The sequence below is a fragment of the Podarcis gaigeae genome, assembly GCF_964106915.1.
Source record: "Podarcis gaigeae genome assembly, chromosome: 13".
NCBI classification, from domain to species: domain Eukaryota; kingdom Metazoa; phylum Chordata; class Lepidosauria; order Squamata; family Lacertidae; genus Podarcis; species Podarcis gaigeae.
The window spans coordinates 35,805,712-35,825,459 of record NC_139689.1 but is presented as its reverse complement, the minus strand read 5'-3'; the positions used below and the strand labels follow the sequence as shown (position 1 = coordinate 35,825,459).

Here is a 19,748-nt window from a genome sequence, read left to right as displayed (position 1 = left end):
GAAACGCCGTTTACCTTCCCACTGCAGCGGTACCTATTTATCTACTTGCACTGGCGTGCTTTCGAACTGCTAGGTTGGCAGAAGCTGGGGCAGAGCAACAGGAGCTCACCCCATCGCGGGGATTCGAACCGCCGACCTTCCAATCGGCAAGCGCAAGAGGCTCAGTGGTTTAGACCACAGCAGTTGCAATCAGTGTCCAGGGAGAAATTGCTGAAGTGTCCTGGAAAGTCCTGACGTATGGCAACCCATGTCAGAAGTGTAGATTTTGGTGAATTTCTTTAAAAACAGCTCAAAAGCTTCAAAGGCTTAAGAACGTTTGTGTCTGGATTTTCACTTCTTGAAATATGGCAAACCTACGCTGGATCCAACGGGGCTCTGCCTTGCTCTTGTTTTAGGGGTTAGGGCTTGGGGAATCCACACCAGAGCTTGAGTTCAGTCGGGGGGGGGGGGATAGAGGTCTCAGAGGTCTGGGAAGGGGGAAGTCTTCTGGACAGGGTTAAATAACTAACCAGAAGATGGGGAAATGGGGTGGACTCAGAGCAGGGGACACTGACAAGACTGGGAGGAGCAAAGAAGAGAGCAGGAGACATAAATTGATGCACTTGTAGCTTTTGAGCTCTGCAAGGGGAGAGAGAGAGAGAGAAAGAGAGAGAGAGAGAGAGAGAGAGAGAGAGAGAGAGAGAGAGGAGAGACTGTGGGAGAAGCAGCAGCTTTCCCCCTCTTTTAAAACTCCCTTGCTTTTCTGATTACTGGCGAAAGACAGTGTCGAAGGAGGGATCAACAGCCGGGCAAGATGGGCACTCTCAAACTACTCTTGGCTCTGATCTTCCTATCTTTGCAGATGTTTCGTTTCGAAGGGGAAGCAGTGGTTGTGCCAGCATCGCAAGAAGAGGAGGCCTCTTTGAGAGACCTAGCCCCCAAGGTAACTTTGGGTTACTCCTGGATTTGGGCACGGGAGGTATTTCGTGAGAGCACAGGCTTAACTGTGTCAACTTTTCTCTTTTTCCCCTTTTCTTTTTTGCCTTGTATCGCTTTGTTCCTCTACGATCAAAATTCTTTCGATAACACATTAATGGCAGCTCAGGGTCAAGTCCTATTGAAATCAGTGGGGCTCCCTTTCTCAAGCGAGTGGGGTTCGGATCGCAGCCTCGGGGTTCGTGGTATTAAAGACTGAGAGACTGAAGGAATGAAAGTAGTGGTGAATTTTTTGATGGGTGTATTTTACTGCAAATGTGGGGAAACAGAACATAGGGGCTGATAACATTCTTCCCTCCCCCCAACCCTCCAGGATGATTTTTAAGTATTTACATAGATTAATACATTAATCAATTTACTGGACAAATCAACACTCTGTGCAATAAATTCTACACCTGCTAATATGCAAAAAAAAAAGAGAGAGAGATAAGGTCAAATAATTATATATTTATGCTCTACTGTCTAGCATAATAGCTGGCAAGGTGACTTACCAAAATTTCAAATCATTATTTTTGGGCATCCGGGAGTGTGTAAATTATAAATAGGATGCTTTGCACAGTCAGTTATGACAAGATAGACCTTTGTGCATGTTCTTTAAACCACTGGTGATGTTTCGTGTTGTTGTTGTTGTTTTTTAATTGTAAGCTGCAGTGAAAGTCCTCTGAGTGAAACTTGGGATATACAGTGGTACCTCAGGTTACAGACGCTTCAGGTTACAGACTCTGCTAACCCAGAAATAGTACCTTGGGTTAAGAACTTTGCTTCGGGATGAGAACAGAAATTGTGCTCCGGCAGCACGGCAGCAGCGGGAGGCCCCATTAGCTAAAGTGGTGCTTCAGGTTAAGAACAGTTTCAGGTTAAGAACAGACCTCCAGAACGAATTAAGTTCTTAACCCGAGGTACCACTGTATGACTGTTTGAAAGAAATCGGTCGCTGTGTTTCACTTTGGCTGTGGTGTGCAAGGAGCTCTGCTGTTGACAGTCATGTAGGAAATAATCTTACATGCTAGGCAGCTGTGAAACACAAAAGAGGTCAACCAAGAGGTTGCCTTAAACCGTTGTCATCAATACAGAAGGTGGGACACTTTTGAGTTACAAAGAACACCTGATCAGGTAGATCAGGTGTGCTGTGCTGTTCGGAAGGTTACATACTTTGAACCCGGAACCAGTACCTAACCATGCCTGGCACAAAACACAAGGCACAGAGGTACTGTGTACATTCCCACATTGATAAACATTGCATTTTCATGCCCCAGGCTCTTTTGTACAAAATCCTCCTGCCTCAGGGCTGGAAAACCTGTTATGCGCCATTTGCACCACCCATTAGAAATACTCCTGCACCACTTTAACAGCCATGGATCAGCATCCTGGGAACTGCAGTTTGTTCAGGGTACAGGCCTCACAGAGCTACAACTCCCAGCACCCCTCAAGAGTTCCCAGGATTTGCCTTGCCTTCTAAACATAGCTGTCAACTTACAGATTTGAAAATAAGGGACCAGCAGCCTTGAAAATAAGGGATCAGCAGCCAAAATAAGGGATCAACAATTACCGTATTTTTTGCTCTATAAGACTCACTTTTTCCCTCCTAAAAAGTAAGGGGAAATGTGTGTGCATCTTATGGAGTGAATGCAGGCTGCGCAGCTATCCCAAAAGCTAGAACAGCAAGAGGGATTGCTGCTTTCACTGCGCAGCAATCCCTCTTGCTGTTCTGGCCTCTGAGATTCAGAATATTTTTTTCTTGTTTTCCTCCTCCAAAAACTAGGTGCGTCTTGTGGTCTGGTGCGTCTTATGGAGCGAAAAATACAGTACTTTGATAAAATACATATTTTGTTGCATGCAAATGGCTTTAGATACCTATTAGGTCCATAAATTACCACATAGCATATATTCAACACAAAAAAGCAACAATTTGTTGTTGACAAAGGACAGCTGGACATAGAAAGGGCCCCATTACCTTCAGTAGCTTATTTAAGGGACATCATCAATAAGGGACAGCAGCAGGACATGGTGCTGGGATAAGGGACTGTCCCGCCAAATAAGGGACGCTTAACACCTATGCTTCTAAAGTGGTCCAAGAGTGCAGTGTGTATGTGCATCCAAATGCAGCTGGACTCCCAGCACTTACCAGCTCCAGCCAGCACAGCCAATGGTCAGATATAATAGGAGCTGACGTCCAGCCGTATCTCACGGGAGGCACAAATTTAGCATCCATGTCCCACAGGGTCCTGTTTCTCAGATATGTACTTGCCCTAGCTTAGAGAGCTAGAAGAGGCTGTGAGCACACAATTGTTCTGGCTTCCACTTGGCAGTGGCAACCCTGAATATCTTGTCTGTGTTACCAGAATGGCTAGATGACTGTGCTTCCAGCTTTCCTGTGCCTTGAGCAGCAGCTCCACCTACAGAGATCAGCTTCCCTGGATCAGGTATGATGGCACGTTCGTGCCATGAGGTCTAGCAACTTGCTTCTTGAAAACATGGAGAACCGGCGTCTGCTGTGCGGATTCCAAGAAATAATCAGGAGGTGTGATCCTGGCCTCATTCCTTGGGGTGCTTCTCGAGAATGAGTTCTTGCTTGTCTTTCAAGCCACTCCTAAGTCAAAAAACCCTCTGGCCTTTTCCAGGATGACCGTCTGCAGAGGAGAGCCTTCCAGGACTTTGCTGACTTGGTGAAGAGGGGAAAACTCCAGCAGTTCTACGGCTTGATGGGGAAACGGGCCAGAGGTGAGTAAGGAGTCCTTGCAAGTCGGCCTTATAGAATAGAATCATAGAATCATAGAGTTGGAAGAGACCACAAGGGCCATCGAGTCCAACCCCCTGCCAAGCAGGAAACACCGTCAGAGCACTCCTGACATATGGATGTCAAGCCTCTGCTTAAAGACCTCCAAAGAAGGATACTCCACCACACTCCTTGGCAGCAAATTCCACTGTCGAACAGCTCTTACTGTCAGGAAATTCTTCCTAATGTTTACGTGGAATCTTCTTTCTTGTAGTTTGGATCCATTGCTCCGTGTCCGCTTCTCTGGAGCAGCAGAAAACAACCTTTCTCCCTCCTCTATGTGACATCCTTTTATATATTTGGCTATCATGAACATGGCTATCATATCACCCTTTAACCTCCTTTTCTCCAGGCTAAACATGCCCAGCTCCCTTAGCCATTCCTCATAAGGCATCATTTCCAGGCCTTTGACCATTTTGGTTGCCCTCCTCTGGACATGTTCCAGTTTGTCAGTGTCCTTCTTGAACTGTGGTGCCCAGAACTGGACACTGTACTCCAGGTGAGGTCTGACCAGAGCAGAATACAGTGGCACTATTACTTCCCTTGATCTAGATGCTATACTCCTATTCATGCAGCCCAGAATTGCCCTTTCCATTGATAATTTCCAGGGAGTTTGCAATAAGCAATAAAAAAACAATAGTAACAGAAATTTCTGCTATGTGACAAAGAAATTCAATAATCACAAGTGTTGATCTGCTCAAATAACTTAATTTGTTTGCTTGTATTTGGGTTAGTAGTGATGTTATTGGGATGTGGGTTGCACTGTGGGTTAAACCACAGAGCCTAGGGCTTGCTGATCAGAAGGCCGGCAGTTCATATCTCCGCGATGGGATGAGCTCCCGTTGCTCGGTCCCTGCTCCTGCCCACCTAGCAGTTTGAAAGCACGTCGAAGTGCAAGTAAATAGGTAGAACGGCGTTTCCGTGCGCGGCTCCGGTTCGCCAGAAGTAGCTTAGTCATGCTGGCCACATGACCCGGAAGCTGTACGCCGGCTCCCTCGGCCAGTAAAGCAAGATGAGCGCCGCAAGCCCAGAGTCGTCCACGACTGGACCTAATGGTCAGGGGTTCCTTTACCTTTACCGGTGTTATTATCAGAGGCTGATTTAGGGGAGCGTGACTGATTCTCCTGCACTGGGCACCGTAACAATGACTTACAAAGGCATGGGACGGGAGGTGCCAAAATTTGGTGTTGCACAGGACCCTGCTAAAATTTGAAAGCACAAAGTCTGCCACTGGTTATTATTGCTCCTGGTGCTTAGATTGAATTTGTCTAAATAGGTCAAGCATTGTTGTTGTTATGGAATTTTATTGAGAGCAACATCTTTGCCTCAGGCGAGACAAAAAATTACGTATTTTGTGTTTTTATTTTTTTGCTGATCCCCAATTTCTTTTCTCCCAGAGCCAACACAGGAACGGCCAAGCAGAGAGCTACTTCCACCTTGGGCATCTTAAGCGAGATCTGCTACTTGGTACCATTTCCTCCGCTGCTCTAGAGCCCCTGTGGATATTACGTCGCGTGTTTCTCAAGTAGCCAAGAATGGCAAACATTTTGGGTGTTTTACAGTTCCCATTATATCTCCTTCCGTTGTTAAGCACCAGCCTGGTAACATAAATGTGTCTGCGAATCTGTGGGCTGTCTTCGCTTTCTCTGCACCACGTTCTTGTGAAATAAAGCCAAGACGGAGCGGTGGCAGGTTTTTTTGTTTTTTGTTTTTTTTAAAGTCCATCGTAGTGTTTGTGGCTTTAAATGGGGTTGGCAGTGGCGACTGGCATTCATTGGGACTGGTCAGGTGACGAGTGGGTCAAGCCAGTGACAGGTACAGTCAACTAATTCCAAGTCTTGTCTGCTGCCTGTTCCTTGCTGAGTTTTGCAAGGACTTGACTCAAAATTAAGAAGTTGGCAGATAATAGCCTTTGTCCCGCAGAACTAGTTGTCAGGTGGCAGATAGGTGGGGACAGATTGAGGTACTGGTAGGTGCTCCATTGTTTCCATTAGACCAGCCACCACTGGGGTTGAGAGTAGCAGTAATTATTATTATTATTATTATTGTTGTTGTTGTTGTTGTTGTTGTTATTACCCTGCCCATCTGGCCAGGCTTCCCCAGCCACTCTTGGCGGCTTCCAACAGGATATTAAAAACACGATAAAACATCAAACATTAAAAACTTCCTTAAACAGGGCTGCCTTCAGATGTCTTCTAAAAGTCAGATACAGTGGTACCTCGGGTTACATATGCTTCAGGTTACATACGCTTCAGGTTACACACTCCGCTAACCCAGAAATAGTACCTCGGGTTAAGAACTTTGCTTCAGGATGAGAACAGAAATTGTGCTCCGGCGGCACGGCAGCAGGAGGCCCCATTAGTTAAAATGGTGCTTCAGGTTACGAACAGTTTCAGGTTAAGAATGGACCTCTGGAATGAATTAAGTACTTAACCTGAGGTACCACTGTATTCCCGGAACTTGGAAGAATGTGAGCGAAAACAGGTTAGAAACACATGCCAGAAACCGATACAAGCAAATGGCTTCACCCGCATAGTTTATAGGGGATCAGTTTTGTTTGTTGCAAAACGGGCGATGGCAGGGAAGTATCCAAAAGTCCAAAGCTCAGATCGACACATTGCACAGACATTTCCCCCCAGGAATGATCGTGCTTGGAATACTAGAGCAGAGAACATGCTTTATTGAGAAGTAGATACACTGGTAGCATATTCTAACATATCCAGGAAACAGAGATTCACTTCTGTACAAGAATGGCCAACCTCCCCTCCCCACCTGAGAGGGCGCCGCCTCACCATTTGCTAAAAACTAGAAGCTGAGGGTGCTGGATGACACTTGCCAGTAATGTGCACAGAAATCTAAACTTTGGCAGATTTAGGATGGCAATGAAAAGACAAAACCAAACACGAGAGCCAACCACAGGAGTGCTTGCGGAAAGATCTGTGCTAGAGGGATCGGCTTTCAACTGGAATCCATTTTGTCCCAAGATGGGAGACAAGGAGAGGCGTTTCTTTTGGGGGGGGGAGAAGTTCGGCTAGAAACAAAGAGGTGGTGTTTCACACACGCAGCAGACTAGAGGCCAAAGACATGGCGAAAGGATGGCTATTTATGCCCTCAGGGTGTTTTGCTTCAAGTTGGAAGGGTTTTGTTTTGTTTGCCAAACTTTACAATCGAAAACCAGACTTGCTGGAAATGGACGGCAGTCTGAAAGACAGGTGAAAACACACTGCGCTCTAAGGCCAGGCATCCCCAAGGTCCAAAGGCTTGTGCCAAGGTAATTTCTAGGAAGGAAAGAAAATTATGTTCTAGGGATGACAAACAGTACTAAGATGCAGCCTGGAGTGAGGTGGTGCAGGGGGGCAAATATGTGACTCGCGCACACACACACACACCCGTCTCCTTTGTGGCCTCTTTGGTTGCGCTGCATGTGACACACACACAGTCCAGCTTGGTCTGTGGTCCGTGACATGTGCCCTCAGACCCTGGGCTTTGTGCAAAAGCACCTCAGCGTTCAAGGGGGTGGGCTTTTGGCCCCCCAAATGGTGGGGTGTCACCAGGCGACTCTGCAGTGCGGGGCAAATGCCACCAGACGATTCGCAATTCTGAAAGCACGCCAATGGCGTGTGAGGGGCCCAGACCTTCAAAGAGCGAACCTGTCAAGAGGTTTCTGACTCTGTAAGGAAAGGGACCTCTCTGGCTGCAGCTTTTCAATGGGTTGCCCTCTCTGTGAATAGCAAGGTTAGGCAAAGTGTGCTCGATGGAGGCTTCCCTTTGGTCTCTGAACACTTAAGGCGAATTTGTGAGCTTAATACCTAGAGCAGGAATGGGGAAGCTGTGGCTCATCCCATCATCCCCTAAACTGGGGTTGATGGGAGCTGCAGTCCCCATCTCTGACTTTACAAGACATTTTTAAACGGCCAAGCACTCTCCTCTTTAACAGACAGCCCATCAGGTCCACCTACCGCTCAAGCTTCCTGCCTTTCCCCTCCCAGTCCTTGGAAACAAGTGCCACACAGCTCAGGGAAGGGTTTCCGTCCCAAGCCGGGGAGTGACAATCACTTAAAAGCTGGGAGGGCTCCCCTTGAAAAGGGGCACACGCATTATTTTGGTCAAACTGGGGCTATGTGTGCTTGCACACACACTTTCCAGGCTCTTGGAACTATTTTCACAAATTTTATAAGGGCGAATTAGTCTTGGGACGAGGACCCGCATGCAGCCAGGTACGGCATCCCAGAAGTGTGGGAGAAAACCAGCCTTTCTGGGGGAACTCATGCTTCTGCGAGACCATCAAGCGAAATCAGTAGAGAAGGTCAGAAATGACGGGGGTAAGTCGCCTGGCCGTGGTGGTCCTTAGGGGCTCTCACAATCTATGGGTGAAATAAGCACACGTTCTGGAAAATGGAAGCTGGTTTCCCCCCTGGCAATCCTTTAAAAACAATGGCTCTTTGCCTCGGCCAGAATGGAGGTGGGCAAAGGTCCAGGGTGGTCCCCGGATGAGCACAGAGGGTTCAAGAGATGCAGGAGCGTGGACTGCAAAAGGAGCCAAACGTATCGGGGGGAACTAAACTACTACTGCATGAAGGCAAGCCAGGTGACTGCAGCTAACTCCTGCCTAGATCTGGCACTATCAGACCACCGCCGCAATTCAAAGTAGCGCCAAAGCTGGGCGGCAAAAGCTACTGTGCAGGAACAGGCTGGCAAAAGGAGCGGCGTCCAGCTGGCAGTGCTCTCTGAGCAGCTGCAGCAGTGTGGCTGAATGCATGCTCCTTGGCCTGTTAGGTGCGGGTTTCTTTTGGAGCGGGCGGAAGCTCAAAGGACAAAAAGGCCGGAAGCGGTGAGGAGGCACCAGGACAAGGGGGATGGTAAGGGCTCCTGGTCCTGCCATTTCTCTTCCTGCAAAGGAACAGTTATAGCTGGCTCTTCAGAAGGGTTTGTGGTCAGAGCACTCAAAAGCAGCTGTGAGGAGGAGCAAGGAGCTCCATGTTAGGCGACACTGGGCAAGGGCACAACTACTGCAGGAGTGAGGGAAGTGGTGCTTTTTTCCGTTAGGCCGCTTTCCCCCACCGGGGACTCAGCTGTGTGGCCCACAGAGATAGCAGCACGGCCTTAACGTTCAAACTTTTCGAGGGAAGGGAAGGGGAAGCAGCCAAAGGGCGTCCCTACATTCAGTCAGAGCCTCCCGGAGATTTCCTGGCCTGCTGGGAAGGAAGAAACAACTGCTGTTTGCACATGCTTGGTGTGCAATATCCAGTTAGCGCTCAGAACCGCAAACGGGTATGAGAAATTGATGGTCTCGAAGGAGCCCAAGGGGGTGTCTGATCATTTCCACCTGCAGCGTGATGGGGAGGGGGATGGTCCCACAAACCCACCTTTAGGCTGGATCCAAAAGTGCAGCAGAATAAGAGGGGGGTGGGAATGTGGGGTAGAATGGACTGGACCAAAATTTCATATGACTGATGGGAGATAATTGATTTCGAATGCTCTCCTTTGTATAAAAAAAACCCTGTGGTTAGAAAACTAGGACAGGAGATAGAGAGCCTGCTAGATTCTTTATCCCTGTCACTGCTGGTTTTCTACTGAAAGGGAATTCTTTACATGGGGAATCGCGGGTGCCCCACACTCTGTATTGTGCAGGACCTTTACCACCTCACAGCAGGAGCCGACCAGGCCCTTCAAGGCTGCATGGAAGCAGGAGGCTGAAATAACTAAGAAATTACGAGTTACGACACCATCTTATGGACTAGGGCCTTGTGGTTCATGGAGCGGCAAGTTGCAACGGTGCGCTGGAAGATCTTGCTGCCCCTTCCTGGGGCCACATTAACACTGTATCCGTTCTGATCTTCCCGACCTTGCCGTGTGGAGGAAGGACCTGGGTCAAAACGGTCCCGGGGAGAAGAGAAACATCCTGAAGGCATGTGAAAGAGGGGCGGGGAGGGTTGGTACCAACAGCAAGTCACAACTCTGCGATCCCAAAGGAAGTTCCTAATGCTGGAAAAGGAAAAGGGGTTATGGTGGTGGTGGTGGTCGGCGGCGAGGAGGTGTCCACACTTCTCAGAGAGGTTGGTCAAATTAAGTGCCCTTAGGAGGGGTCCATTTCAAACAGCTGGGATCCATGCTTTTATTGCTGTTAGACCGCTTGGCCTCTTTGGCTATCCATTCGTCGATAAGATCCTGAAGGGAGAGGGAGAGAGAAAGGGAAGGCGCAGGTTAAAAGTCTGGGGGAAGCTGCTAACAAGATGATAGAGCTGCGTCTAGCATGGATAAGGATGCCCCTAAATTCAAGGAAACAAGCACCGTAGTAGTTTTGTGCTGCAAAATGACCCAGCTTAATCAGCCGGGGCTTCCATACTAGGAGAACTCTCTTTCTGTGTAACTGCCGAGTAGTAACTTCAGTTTCCATCGTGCAAACGTGGAACTCCATTTTTGAGAATCTGCTGGACCTTTCCTGATTGTGTGTTGTGTTTTCTGCAGGTCAAATTTTGTCACGGGGGGGTGGGGGGGTTCAGGCTTGATGTTTTAGAGGGGGGCTGCAGGAGCCTGAAATATCTGGGTGTTTTAATGCTATGCTAGAGATGGAAGGAGAGGACAGAGAAGACCTAACGAAGGAAGAAGGCTGATTTTGTTGATCTCTCCACATTCTGGTTATCGTCTTAACCCGATGTTTGCCGAGCCCCATCACGAATGTAGCAAGGAGGCGATTTTGCTTAGCAGGCAGGGTTTTCTGTGTGCTAGCTAAGTAGCAATTAAACATTAGAGGCTGCAACCCTAACCACAGTTACTGGGGAGTAAGCCTTGCACTGAACAAGTGAGACTTACTTGTGAGCACAATCCTAACTATGTCTACTCAGGAGTAGGTCCCACTGGAATTCAGGGAGCCTTACTCCTAAGTGGAAAGGATTAGGTTAGCAGCCTAAGCCCACAAAACTCACCAGCTGGCCCAAAAAATATTAGTAGCCTCCTGGGGGGTGACAAAGGAGTGAAAAGCCCCCATGTATCCCGCTTGGTGCAGAAAAAGGATGTGGTGTTGCACCTCCCATTCTGCAGGTTCATCACTCATTGGCATGCAATTCCTTATCACTTGTGGCTACCACAAGTGTTAGTCTAAGGCACTTCAAACGACACTGTAGACAAGAGACTGATGGGTGAAACAACCCGAATGTCTCCTGAAAGGTAAATGAGATATGCAGTGCAGAGGGAGCATGCAACGAGAGCCACAAGAGGGTTCACTTAATGCAGTGTTTCTCCAGCTTGGGTCCCCATCTGTTGTTGGACTACAACTCCCATCATCCCTGACCACTTGTCCTGCTAGCTGGGGGATGATGGGAGTTGTAGTCCAGCAACAGCTGGGGACCCAAGCTGGAGAAACACTGGCTCACTGGAACCTCATTCCTGCGGTCTGTCTGTACTTTGTTCTTTTAAACTGCCGTGGCTTTTCTACTCCATAAAAGCAGCTTTGTTGTGACCAACTGGGCGCATGTCTGACGTTGTCAAGAACCACGGCAGCTGGAACTGGAGCAGTAGCAACCATCATGAGCAGAAATACAGAGGCAGGAAAGGAAAGGAAAGAGAGACTCTGTGGGGGGGGGGGGGGAGTCAAGGAACAGGGAAGCTACACACATCCACTTTTCCTGGTAGCCATCCCTAGCCCTAAACCAGGCATGTCCAAAGTCTGTTTCAGGGGCCTAATCCGGTCCGCTGGTCGGTTTAATCCAGCCCCTGTGGCAGTTTATTTCCTGGGGTAAAATCCTACAAAAACCTCAACTTAAACCCTAAAAAAAGTCAACACCTTTAGTTGGCCCTTTGGTCGGCCCTCATGGCCCTTCATTTCATCAAATCTGGCCCTCTTGGAAAAAAGTTTGGACACCACTGTAAACATAGCAATTTCTCACCACTGACTGGTTACATGCACAAAACAATCCTGCCATAGGTTTCTGCGCTAAGCTGGACTCTCTGCTTTTCGTTCACAGCAAATCTCGATGCTTTTCTTAGAAATCTCTTGAGAGAAACACAGCGACCCAAGAGAGGTAGATACCTCTCTCGCAGGTAATAGCCCCACAACTTACCTGCCTCTTTAAGACTAGATGTTTGCCCTTCCAATACTTGAGCATCTGAAGCGCTTGCAGAGTGCTAACAATGTCAACAGGGTTGACGGCTGTCTCCTGGCTGATTTCTGAAACAGAGAAGAAAGAGTGTGTTTTACTGAGGGACTTGGGGGCGAGGGGGATATATGGGACAAACCACCAAGAGAGCTCTTGCTGTCTCCTGCCAACTCCAGCTTTAAATGCACAGAAGCATCAGGACCGAACATCTTCCACGACTCCAGACAAGATCCCCGAGAATGATGGCTGAGAAAGGTAGGTAGGAAGCAGATGAGCAAGGCTAGCAGAATCTCAGTATACAGGGGAATGTAAACAGGGCTTCAGCACTCCACATTGCTCCTTTGGCATTCGAGGAGCAAAGGTGGGAGAAATTACATTTCAGTTTGGGGGAAGAAAGACTAGAACAGGGGTCGGCAAGGCTTACTGGCCATGGGCCAGATCACTCCCAGAGAGATCGCCTGCGGGCTGGACCGGCACAGTGCGGTGCTGGAAATTGCGTCTGCACATGTCCGTGGTGCCAGAAATCTTTTCTGCGCATGCCCAGACGCCGAAAATCGCTACTGGGCATGCGCAGAAGCAACTTCCGGTATGAAGGAGTGTCTCCACCCCCATCGTTCTGCCCGGACGCTGAGGTCCAGCGCCGAGGGCCTTCTGGTGGTTCCCTCATTGTGAGAAGCAAAGCTACAGGGAACCAGGCAGAGGGCCTTCTCAGTAGTGGTGCCCGCCCTGTGGAACGCCCTCCCATCAGATGTCAAAGCGATAAACAACCACCTGACATTCAGAAGACATCTTAAGGCAGCCCTGTTCAGGGAAGTTTTTAATGTGTGACATTTTAGTGTATTTTTGGTCTCTGTGGAAGACGCCCAGAGTGGCTGGGGAATCCCAGCCAGATGGGCGGGGTACAAATAAATAATAATAATTATTATTATTATTATTATTATTATTATTATTATTATGTGTGTGTGCGCAGACGCAATTTCCTGCGCCGCTCAGCAAGTCCCTGCACCACACTGTGCGTGGGGAACTTGCTGAGCAGGCGGCTTGGTTCAGAAGTGGCTCGTGGGCCAGTAAAATGGTCTTCGTGGGCCGCACACTGCCGACCCCTGGACTAGAAGGGTTGTTGTTGTTTTAAAAAGGTGCTGTTTGCTACTGATGCACTGGGGAGGAACATCTAGAACCCACCTTTAATGGAGATCTCTTTGCCTTGAAAGTTATGCAGATAGCGGAGAAGAACTTCCTTCCAGTAACTACGGTAGCTAATAAGGCCCAGGTCTGAGAGGGGCCTTTCTGGAGAGCCAACCTTTTCTTCCACTTTGGAGAGTAAATAGCCTGTTGAAAGAGAACAAAGCTGTCTGGAACCTGAATCAAGTGGTCAACCATCCCCTAGCTGCTGTCAAAAGCTCGTAGCTCCCTGTCAGGCAGTTTCATTTTAAAGTCTTCTTTAAAAAAGTCATATTTTTTTAACATCACAAAAGCTTGTGCTACTGCAAAGCTAAAGCACCTCGTAAATATGTAGAAAATAGCTTATTTTGGAGGTGGCCAAATTTTGCTTCCAAGCTAACTGGCCCTCAACCAAAAAGGGTTTGTTATGGAAAGATGGTGATCACTAAGAAAGCAGCTACCATGTTTATTTACCTCTTAACAGCCCTGGTCATACGGCCACTAGGGTTATAACTTTTTTACAACCTCATGCTCCATTAAGATTAGTTAGATGAACTTTTACCTAAAAACAAAGGAATGAACTTTCATTTCCAAAACTCTTGAAAAAAGTTCGTCGTCCCCCCCCCCCCCGAAATCAAAAAATTGATTTTTGTATATGCAACTTTATAATGCATTATGTAATATGCATAGCATACGGTATATTATAATATAGTGGTACCTCAGGTTAAGAACTTAATTCGTTCTGGAGGTCTGTTCTTAACCTGAAACTGTTCTTAACCTGAAGCACCACTTTAGCTAATGGGGCCTCCTGCTGCTGCTGCTGAGCCACATACTGTACATTATGCATTACTTCTTACTGCTTAGAATAAACCAAGGTTGCAGTTTGTTTTGTTTCTGCCTCAAGCACCATAAAGTTCCCGCATCGCTTTGATTGAGCATAGATTACTTCTTGGTATCTGGAGTACGGATGGCTCCTGCTTCCAGTGATTCTCCAATAGTTTCAGGAAGTTCCAGACAGCTGTAAAAGTCCTAAACAGTTCCATAAAGTTTTTAAAATTTATGCACCGAATGAGGGGAAATCTGAATTCTTCAAGAAGTTGCATGAGACTTTACTGGACTATCTGGACTATAATTTAATTCTGATGGGGGATATGAACGGAGTAGTATCTACAAACATGGACAAGGCACAAAGACAGGTAGTCACCAAAGATGGTAGACTACCAAAAACTTTTTTTGAATTGACTGACAATATGGACTTGATTCTTGATTGACATCTGGAGAACAAAGAACCCCCTGGGGAGAGAGGGAACCTTTTTCTCTGAAGCCAAGATGACACGGACTAGAATTGACCAAATATGGATAACTAGAGGAATGGCACCAAAGATAAAGAAAGTGGAAATCTGCCCAAAAACTTGCTCCGACCATAACGCTGTAAGGATGGAGATGAAGCAAATAACAACTGGTTCCTTCAGATGGAGGATGAATGACACCTTATTTAGAGATGAAGAAGTGTATAAAAAGGCCCAAAAAACTCTGAGAGACTACTTTGAAATAAACATGAACACCAATGTTGAAAAAAGAGTAATCTGGGACAAAAGCGCTAATACTTCTGAGTAGTAACATTACATATACAGTGATTCCAACTTTCATTTCGGGGTGTCCTTTTATTCACAACTGAGAAAAATTAGTCCATAATGGCTTAGTGTTTCTAAGCAAAAGTTCATCCCTATACGATAAAGGAAATCATTGTTTTGAAGGGAAAAAGTCAAAAAGTTATAACCCTAACAACCATGCTGCGTTAAAAAACCCCTCAACTGCTCTGTGTCACATCTGAGGCTATGAAACCGTCTGATTTGTGGCAGTATGTAAGCATTGGATTAAGAACAAAAGCGCGTGTCCGTCCACACTTACTGAAGTCAATGAGCATTTTGCCGTAACCCTGCCTCATGTACTGAGGCATCGTCAGGATACAGGAAACGTTGTAGTTGAGGAATGAGTTCTTCTCCTGGAAGTAAACAGTATAGCCGCGAAGGGTCATGTTTGACAAGAACTGATCACATCGTGGCAAAAGTTCAAATGCATGGCTTTTGCAAGCTGATCAAAACAGAATGGCTGCAATGCAAAGAATCACAAAGCTAGTCCTGGACACCCAAGGAGCCTTGAGACCAGGGGTGGGGAACCTCGGGCCCAGGAGTTAAATGTGACCTTCAAGGCCTCTCTATGGGGTCTTCAAGACTCGTCCCAGGCCACACTCCTCACTGGTCCTGCTCTGCACCCTCTCTGAACGGTTTTGTTTGGCTGGAATGCATCCTTGAATGGTGACAATGTCTCTTGCCTGCCTAGATCAGGCATCCACATTGGAGAGCCAGTGTGGTGTAGTGGTTAAGAGCGGTAGTCTCGTAATCTGGGGAACCGGGTTCGCGTCTCCGCTCCTCCACATGCAGCTGCTGAGTGACCTTGGGCTAGTCACACTTCTCTGAAGTCTCTCAGCCTCACTCACCTCACAGAGTGTTTGTTGTGGGGGAGGAAGGGAAAGGAGAATGTTAGCCGCGTTGAGACTCCTTAAAGGGAGTGAAAGGCGGGATATCAAATCCAAACTCTTCTTCTTCTTCATCATCCCCAAACTCAGCCCTCCAGCTATTTGGGGACTACAATTCCCATCATCCTTGACCACTGGTCCTGTTAGCTAGGGATGATGGGAATTGTAGTCTGAAAACAGCTGGAGCGCAGAGTTTGGGGATGCCCGGCCTAGATGGACAGGTGTGGGTGACGAAAGCCTTCTTCTGCATGGTCTGGATGCAGTCTACTATACAAAAGCAACATCTTTGGCTCCACCCTCTTGTCCCACCTGCTAGGCAATGTGGCCCTCGGGCTGAAACAGATTCCCTACCCTGGCTTTGGGCCTGCATTTCTCAAACATCAGCTCCCCTTAGGGCTTGGGAATGCCAGCGAAAGCTCTTTTGATATTAGCTCATACAGAGACAACTTGAATTGGCCTTGTTTGGCTGTGGTGGCCATTTCTGCCTGGGCGATGAGTAGATTCCAAACTATTTGTGAGGGGAAATGCCAAACTGGAAAAGGAAGTGAGTGATCGTAACCTTCAATTTCATCCTTAATACCTGTAACTGAGCTAGGTTCGAGGTGCTTCTACAAAGCCCTGTACAGCTTCGGACCAGGATACCTAAAAGACTGTCTTACCCCTTCTTATGCCCAATCTATCACAGCACACTTTATGAGAGGGCATCCTGCAGATACCATCTTATTAGGAGGTCTGTTCCATAGGATATACAAATTGGGACTTTAGTGTGATGGCATCTACTCTTTCGAACTCCCTCCCCTTGAATTTTAGACAAGCATCGTCTCTATTGCTCAGGGTGCTGTGTTCAAAACCCGCACAAATTGAGAGTTGGGCAAAACAGTCCATTTCTCTTACAAAATTTGTTTGTTTAATCTTTTCACAGAAACTGTACCAAAACAGTGATTTTATCAACCTATCATGTAAAAATGCATGAGGCAAAAACTTGAAAGTGCTGCATGTCCAATGGCAAACTATTAAAGTTTTTTGATGCAGCACTCCTAGTGGCCTTGCTGCACGTGTCAGAGACCAAAGTTAAACAGAATCAATAGTTCTAATGGCCGTTTTGGAAAATGGCCTCTCACACTGCCAGAGAAAGTGAAATTCAAATTGTTCCTGTGCTCTATTTTGATCAGCATGACAAAGCACTGTATCTGGGAATTCAGGTCAAATGTAAAGGAACAAACAGAACCCACACCAGGCCTTCATTTAACCTCACATCACACCTGGACTTCCAATATTCCTCTGTCAACAAAACAGAGACTAAGATTGAGATAGGAGAGTTTGGCTGCCTGGGCTAACAAGCCCTTACTGGGGAGCAGGCTAGAAGCCACCTTCTCTGTTTAAAACAGTGGTGGCCAAACTTGGCCCTCCAGCTGTTTTTGGACTACAACTCCCATCATCCCTAGCTAACAGGACCAGTGGTCAGGGATGATGGGAACTGTAGTCCCAAAACAGCTGGAGGGCCACGTTTGGCCACCAGTGGTTTAAAAGATGAGGATTCAGTCCACAAACTTGATGCTGAACCAATTCTAAGCCAGCAAACCAATGAGCAGAACCACCACCCACCCAACAGTCTTTTCAAGAAAGCTCAGTAGATTTATAGTCGGAACTGATCCCACTGTGAATCTGATGCGGGGTGTGTGTGTCAGGGTGTGGTGCTCCCTGCCACACAATGCAAGAGCACATTCAAAACCCTGATTTCTGATTAATATACCTCCGAAACCCAGCTCTTATGAATGTTACTGGAAGCAGGTGTTTGCACATGCAACTATAAGGGGGGTGGAGGAGCCTCATGAATACCAAGAATAACTGGCTCTGTTTGGCACCAGAAGTTTGCACTTGTAACAAAGCCTGAATAAGATTCCAGTAAGCAGCCTGGCTTTCATTTGTCTTTGGACTATAAGCTTGCTTCCCGCTGTTAACTATATTTCACGAACCAACTCTTACAGATTCAGTGCCCAGCCTTTGAATCCCCTCTCCAGAGCAGGCCCGTCGTTCTGATTTAATGCCTAAGTCGTGGCCAGTGCCCTGGTTGTGGAACAGAGCTTGAGAAGCTGCTACCGACCTTGGAGAAATAGCCTATCAGGTGACAGCCGGTGTTGTCGGCTTCCGTCATGACGTAGAAGAGGAAGGGCTCCACATCGTAATACAGGGTCTTGTGGTCCAAAAAGAGCTTTGCCAGAAGGCAGAGGTTCTGACAATATATCTGGAAGAATCAGAAGGGATGTCAAAACACAGATGTGTTGGGAAGAGGTGGCCAATTCTAGGCACCCCTCTCACTGCCCCCAAACCATGAAAAACCTCTTTGGCCAAATCTGCTTCTTTGAAGCTGTGACTGGCCCATCTCTGGTTTTCTGAAACTGGTCCCAATACATTTCCAAACACAATTCAAAGTGTTGATGTTGACCTTTATAAAGCCCAAAACAGGTGATGCTCAGAAAAGGGAGGGCATCCTCTGAAGTATGCGGCTTGGCTTACTGGCATGAGTCAGCCTTTGCCAAAATGGTGCGGTAAAGATGTTTCGGACTAAACATCTGCTGGTAGTCCAAAACATCTGGGGGCATAAGGTTGGTGAAAGTTCAGAACCTACATTGGCTCCCAGTATGTTTCCGAGCACAATTCAAAGTGTTGGTGCTGACCTTTAAAGCCCTAAACGGCTTTGGCCTTGCATACCTGAAGGAGCGGCTCCAACCCCTTCGTTCAGCCCGGACACTGAGATCTAGTTCTGAGGGCCTTCTGGTGGTTCCCTCACTGTGAGAAGTGAAGTTACAGGGAACCAGGCAGAGGGCCTTCTTGGTAGTGGTGTCCTCCCATCAGATGTCAAGGACATAAAGAACTACACAACTTTTAGAAGACATCTGAAGACAGCCTTGTAAAAGGAAGTTTGTAATGTTTGATATTTTATTGTGTTTTTTTTAAATATTCTGTTGGCTGAGGCAACCTAGTCAATGGGTAGCACAAAAAATTATTGTTGTTGTTGTTGTTATCATTATTATTATTATTATTTAAAGAAACTGTGGTATCGGTTTGAGAAAACATCTGCTTCAGGCTAGTGTATACATTTAATATGGAGTTCTGTGGACACTAGTAAGCCAGGCAAGACTACCTGTCTAATACCCTCAAAGGCCAATTTAATGAGTTAGACCAATTTAATGACCAGTACCATATCCAGGTTTTGAAAGGCCTTAGGGCAAGACAGCCTCTATAGGACACCCTCCTGCAGCAGGTCCCAGGGCTCTTGTCAATGGGCCCCTGCTAGGGTATGACCTCTTGCCAGATGCCCAGTAATGCCAACCCTTGGCACTGGTCCTAATGAGAGCCTTAGTATTTTTCAAAGAGAGCTGGGACAGGTTGGGGCAACAGACTTCAAGGAGAGCCAGCTGGGCAGCCTGCCTATGGCCCACAAAAGACAATGTGTTGCACAAATTCTCTCCTCCTCCTCCTCCTACTCCGAAACCAACTCCAGTTAAGTATGTTACCTTGTTCTTTTTCCCATCGACTTCAAACACCGAAATGGAGCCTTTACGGTAAATTTCGTCACCCGGAGGATGCTTCCAGACACATTTCGCCTACGGAGAGCATTGCACAAGCATTAGCACGGTCACCTAGCGTGGCCAACGGCATCAGAAGCACAAAGAGGCGGAAGAGAGAATCGCGAGGGGAAGAACGAGATACTTACTAGGGGGCACAATAACATAGCAGCAGAAGCAGCTACACATTTTCTGCTCAGCCAATCAAAAGGCGGTGTGCCCAACACTTACCATGTGCCTGCGTAGTATCGTCTGGCTCTTCATGTATTTGAGGCAGAACTCGCACATGTAGAGGCGCCCCAGTCGCGCATACTCCTCTGGGTAGGGAGAATGGTACCATGTGTCCAGCTCATAGCGGCCAAAAGCAATCGTCTTGATCATGTTGCTCCCTTCTGTGATCTGGCCCTGAAGTCGCAGCTTTTCCTATTGAGAGAGAAGGGGAATCAAAATTATTTTAAAAAAGAAACAGTTCACCATGCTATTTATTGGTACGATCTATGCTAGGCCCATGTGAGAAAACATTCCCACCTACCCCCAAAACTCCTCTGCAATCAAAACAAACTCCAGTATCAGGAAGAACTGAGTTTTGTATAAGTGATAGCACAGATTAAGGAAATTTATGCAGAATTGCT

General features: G+C 47.2%; 1 protein-coding gene and 1 long non-coding RNA gene across 5 annotated transcripts in view; one reads left to right on the top strand and one right to left on the bottom strand.

Moving 5' to 3' along the window:
* The first annotated feature begins 631 nt into the window (after window positions 1-631).
* Window positions 632-5,378, top strand: LOC310830259. The gene is made up of 3 exons (XR_014557503.1): window positions 632-922; window positions 3,597-3,696; window positions 5,149-5,378. It is a non-coding gene; the product is annotated as an uncharacterized lncRNA (long non-coding RNA).
* A 1,030-nt stretch (window positions 5,379-6,408) lies between these two features.
* KAT7 (lysine acetyltransferase 7) overlaps window positions 6,409-19,748 on the bottom strand; it is a 37,568-nt gene continuing 24,228 nt past the window's right edge. For 3 of the 4 annotated variants that reach the window (XM_083709415.1, XM_083709413.1, XM_083709414.1), the window contains 7 exons: window positions 19,348-19,539; window positions 19,066-19,155; window positions 17,652-17,792; window positions 14,920-15,013; window positions 13,030-13,176; window positions 11,812-11,918; window positions 6,409-9,919 (listed from right to left, as the gene is read on the bottom strand). In XM_083709415.1, the coding sequence (XP_083565541.1) occupies window positions 9,818-9,919; window positions 11,812-11,918; window positions 13,030-13,176; window positions 14,920-15,013; window positions 17,652-17,792; window positions 19,066-19,155; window positions 19,348-19,539 (873 nt within the window). In that variant the 3' untranslated portion in view covers window positions 6,409-9,817. The other variant, XM_083709416.1, reaches the window with a different exon arrangement.